The following is a 3,704-nucleotide window of genomic DNA, read 5'->3' as shown; positions in this document are numbered from 1 at the left end:
GACATGGTTACAGAAGAATTGGAAAACCAGGGGACAAAACCAGGGAGATCAAACACTGGAAAGAGATCAAGATCGAGGTCACCTAAGTCTTGGTCACCAACTATACATTCCCCAAAGGGAAGAGAAAAATGGTCACCCAAAGAAAGGCAGAAAAGTATGTTTCCAACTTTGGCCCCCACAGCTGGAAAGATGCATCAGTCAGGACTTACACAGTCACATAGGGAAGAAAGAAATGTTAAGAAAAGTACTAAGCAGGATGTTCGAGATCCCAGACTGCTGAAAAAGATGCGTGAAGGTCGGCCTCAAGAAACTGCAAGTAAACATTCTATGAGGTCAGATGCTGAGCCAAAAGAGAATATAGAGAATTGGCAAAGCTCTAAGTCTGCAGAAAGATGGAAATCTGGTTGGGAAGAAAGTCAAAGCTTCCAACAGTGTGATGACCAGAGTAAAGCACCTCATCTAAGGCATAAGGAGAGCTGGTCAAGCACTAAAGGAATCTTGTCACCTGGAAGCCCAAAGCAGCCCCATGGAGCAAGGGTAGATGCCAATCTTGAGATTCCTAAAGACTTAACTCTGGCAAGCCAAAGAGAATTCCTTCAAAAGACGAGTGAACGTTTAGCTTCCGGTGAAATTACACAGGATGAGTTCCTTGGTGTTGTGCATCAATTTCGACAGCTTTTTGAGGATCAAGATGGTGGAGGAGAGGAGCAGACATCTCCCTTCAATGATGGATTTCCACTTAAGCGACCTAGATATGAAGATTCAGATAAAGCGTTTGTAGATGGCCCAGCATCAAGATTTGTTGGCCTCCAAACAAATGAGCGGCTTCCAGCTTTAGCTGCAGACCGACCATTATTTGATGGGCCTGGTAAGCCATCTGTGAAGAGAGATGGCCCAGCCAAGATAATTTGTGAAGGACCTAATAAATTAAGCCCTAGAATGAATGGACCTCCTACAGCAGGTTCTTTTCTGTTTGATGGGTCACCAGGACCAATGGGAGGAGGAGGCATTATGCCATTCAAAGGACCAAAAGGTCAGTTTGGAGGTGGGGGCCCTTTGAGATTTCAAGTTCCTCCAGGACCAGTAGGAACACCTCTGTGGTGTGAAGGGACAATTGGTCAAGGAGGACGAGGAGGACACGGTCGAGGAGCACGCGGTCGACCAGGACGAGGACGAGGAGGAGGCAGTATTCGATTTGAAGGTTCAACTCGTGTGACTTTTCAGGGATCTACAGGTGTTAGGAGATTTGAAGGACCAGGGAGTAAGCCTGGGGGTGGTCTGAGGTCTGAGTGCCCTCATGGACAGACTGTGGGTAGTCTTAGATTTGAGGGGGATCATGGTCCATCAGGGGCAGCAATTAGGTTTGATGGGCCTCATGGTGAGCCAGGTGGTGCTATCAGATTTGAGGGCCCTTTGCTACAGCAAGCTGCTGGAATGAGGTTTCAGGGTCCCCAGGGTCAGTCTGTAGCTGGTCTGAGATTGGAAGGATATAATCAACTAGGTGGGAACCTTATTTCTGAGGGACCACATGGCCAACCAGGTGTTGGGATCAGGTTTGAAGGACCTTTAGTACAAAAGGGGGGTGGAATGAGGTTTGAGGGTCCTGAACCAGGAGGTGGCCTGAGAATTGAATCACCTCTGGGTCAAGGTGGTCCCCGATTTGAAGGTTGTCACTCTCTAAGGTTTGATGGACAGCCAGGTCAGCCATCACTTTTGCAAGATTGGATGGAACACAAGGCCAGCCAGGTCCTAGATTGGAAAGAACTGTTCAGCCAGGTCCACAGAGATTTGCTGGGCCACCTGGACAGCAGGTTCAACCGAGATTTGGTAGTGTACCTCCAAGATTTCATGGGCCACAACAGGAGCAAGCATCAAGATCTGATATTCCTCTTGGTCTGCAAGGTCCCCAATATGACATTCATCCTTCACAAAGGCTTGAATCTTTCAATCAGACTGGCCCATATAATGACCCACCTGGCAATGCTTTGAATGTTCCATCTGAAGGACTACAATTCCAAAGGCATGAACAGATATTTGATACACCTCAAGGACCAAATTGTAATGGACCTCATGGCCCTGGAAACCAGAATTTCCCAAATGCCCTTACCAGAGCTTCAGGACACTCTTTTGATGAAAAGAATCTTCAGAGTTCTCAGTTGGGAAACTTGGGCAATTTACCTAGTCCGATGTCAGGAGGAGATATTCAGCCATCTCAAAAGGTTGTGACTGGTGTTGCTCAGCCAGTAGCATTTGGCCAAGGACAACAGTTTTTACCAGTTCATCCACAGAATGCTGGAGCTTTCATTCAAAATGCTTCAGGAGGTCTTCCTGAAGCATATCCTGATCATCATCTCAGTGAGGTGGATGTAAATGAATTGTTTTCAAAACTGGTAAAAGCAGGAATTCTCAAATTGTCACAGCCTGATTCAACTGCAACCCAGGAAAAGGAGGCTGATGCTCAGCATCCCCCTGAAGAGGGGAAGGATCAGAATGAAGATCAAGATGTTCCAGATCTCACTCATTTTACAACTGAAGAATTGAAACAACGTTATGACAGTGTCATAAACCGGCTGTACACTGGGATTCAGTGTTCTTCTTGTGGACTGAGGTTTCCGACATCCCAGAGAGATGTTTATGCAGATCACTTGGACTGGCATTATCGGCAAAATAGAAGTGAGAAAGATGTTAGCAGAAAGGTCACTCATAGACGTTGGTACTGCAGTTTAAGAGCCTGGATAGAATTTGAAGAAATAGCTGATCTGGAAGAAGGTGCAGAACGCCGGTGTTTCGAAAAGGTTCATAAAGAGGTTGTCCTCAAATCTCAGGAGGCTGCTAAAGAAAAGGAGTTCCACAGTGTCCCTGCTGGACCAGCTGGAGCACTTGAGAGTTGTGAAGTCTGTCAAGAACAATTTGAACAGTACTGGGATGGAGAGGAGGAAGAATGGCACTTAAAAAATGCTATTGGAGTAGACGGAAAGATTTACCATCCATCGTGTTATGCAGATGACCAAAACACATCTTCTTTTGCTTGTACACCATCTGCCATCAAGACGCCAGTTGAAAACCCTTGGAACATTATGTTGAACACTGTCAAAAACGATTTGCAAGAACCCTGTGAAAGTCCCCAAGTTAAGGAAGAGCAAACAGATGCCCCACCAGCCTGTGCAGAAGAAAGTGTAGCAACCCCCACTGACATAAAAACAGAAGAGGACACAGTTGAGTCAGTTTAGATAAAATGAGAAAGTTATGGTTTTGGTTTTGTAACAAAAGCTGCTGTTGGACCTAGAAAGTGAAGCTTTTTTTTTTATGTATTTAGAGACATCTCTATAAATTGACTAGCTGAGGCAGGGCCTCAGCTGTCATTTGGTTTATAAATAGGTTTTAGTATTTGCATTTCCTACTTCCTGCACGGTTTCAGGTGCTTGTTGTGGGAAAGTTCTCTAGATGAGTGCAAATTTAACCAAATGAAATTGTATGTGTAAAAATGTGCGATTTTCACTTGTGAACTGTAAATTTAAATAAAAATATTTTGCTCTACTAAAACAGTTGAGTTCATGTCCTCATCCTTGTGCGACTCCAACATTCCTCCATCCCACCCCTCTGAAGAAGCTGTGACACTACATTCTCACATAAGTGTTTGGTTCAAGACTCATCTGTGTTGTGAGCTCACACACATCACACTGCAGACGCTGAGGCAGTGTTCA

The 3,704-nt window shown here is 45.2% G+C and overlaps 1 protein-coding gene across 1 annotated transcript; it reads left to right on the top strand.

Moving 5' to 3' along the window:
- Positions 1–3: 3 nt before the first annotated feature.
- LOC114689344 (pre-mRNA cleavage complex 2 protein Pcf11-like) lies at positions 4–3,230 on the top strand. Its single transcript, XM_037201854.1, is given in 2 exon segments — positions 4–1,714; positions 1,717–3,230. Coding segments are annotated over 2 exon segments (3,225 nt in total).
- The last annotated feature ends 474 nt before the right edge of the window (positions 3,231–3,704 follow it).

The sequence above is a fragment of the Peromyscus leucopus genome, unplaced genomic scaffold (genome assembly GCF_004664715.2).
Source record: "Peromyscus leucopus breed LL Stock unplaced genomic scaffold, UCI_PerLeu_2.1 scaffold_1689, whole genome shotgun sequence".
Lineage (NCBI taxonomy): Eukaryota > Metazoa > Chordata > Mammalia > Rodentia > Cricetidae > Peromyscus > Peromyscus leucopus.
Note: the sequence above shows the minus strand (reverse complement) of the source record. Positions and strands in the feature narration are given on the sequence as shown.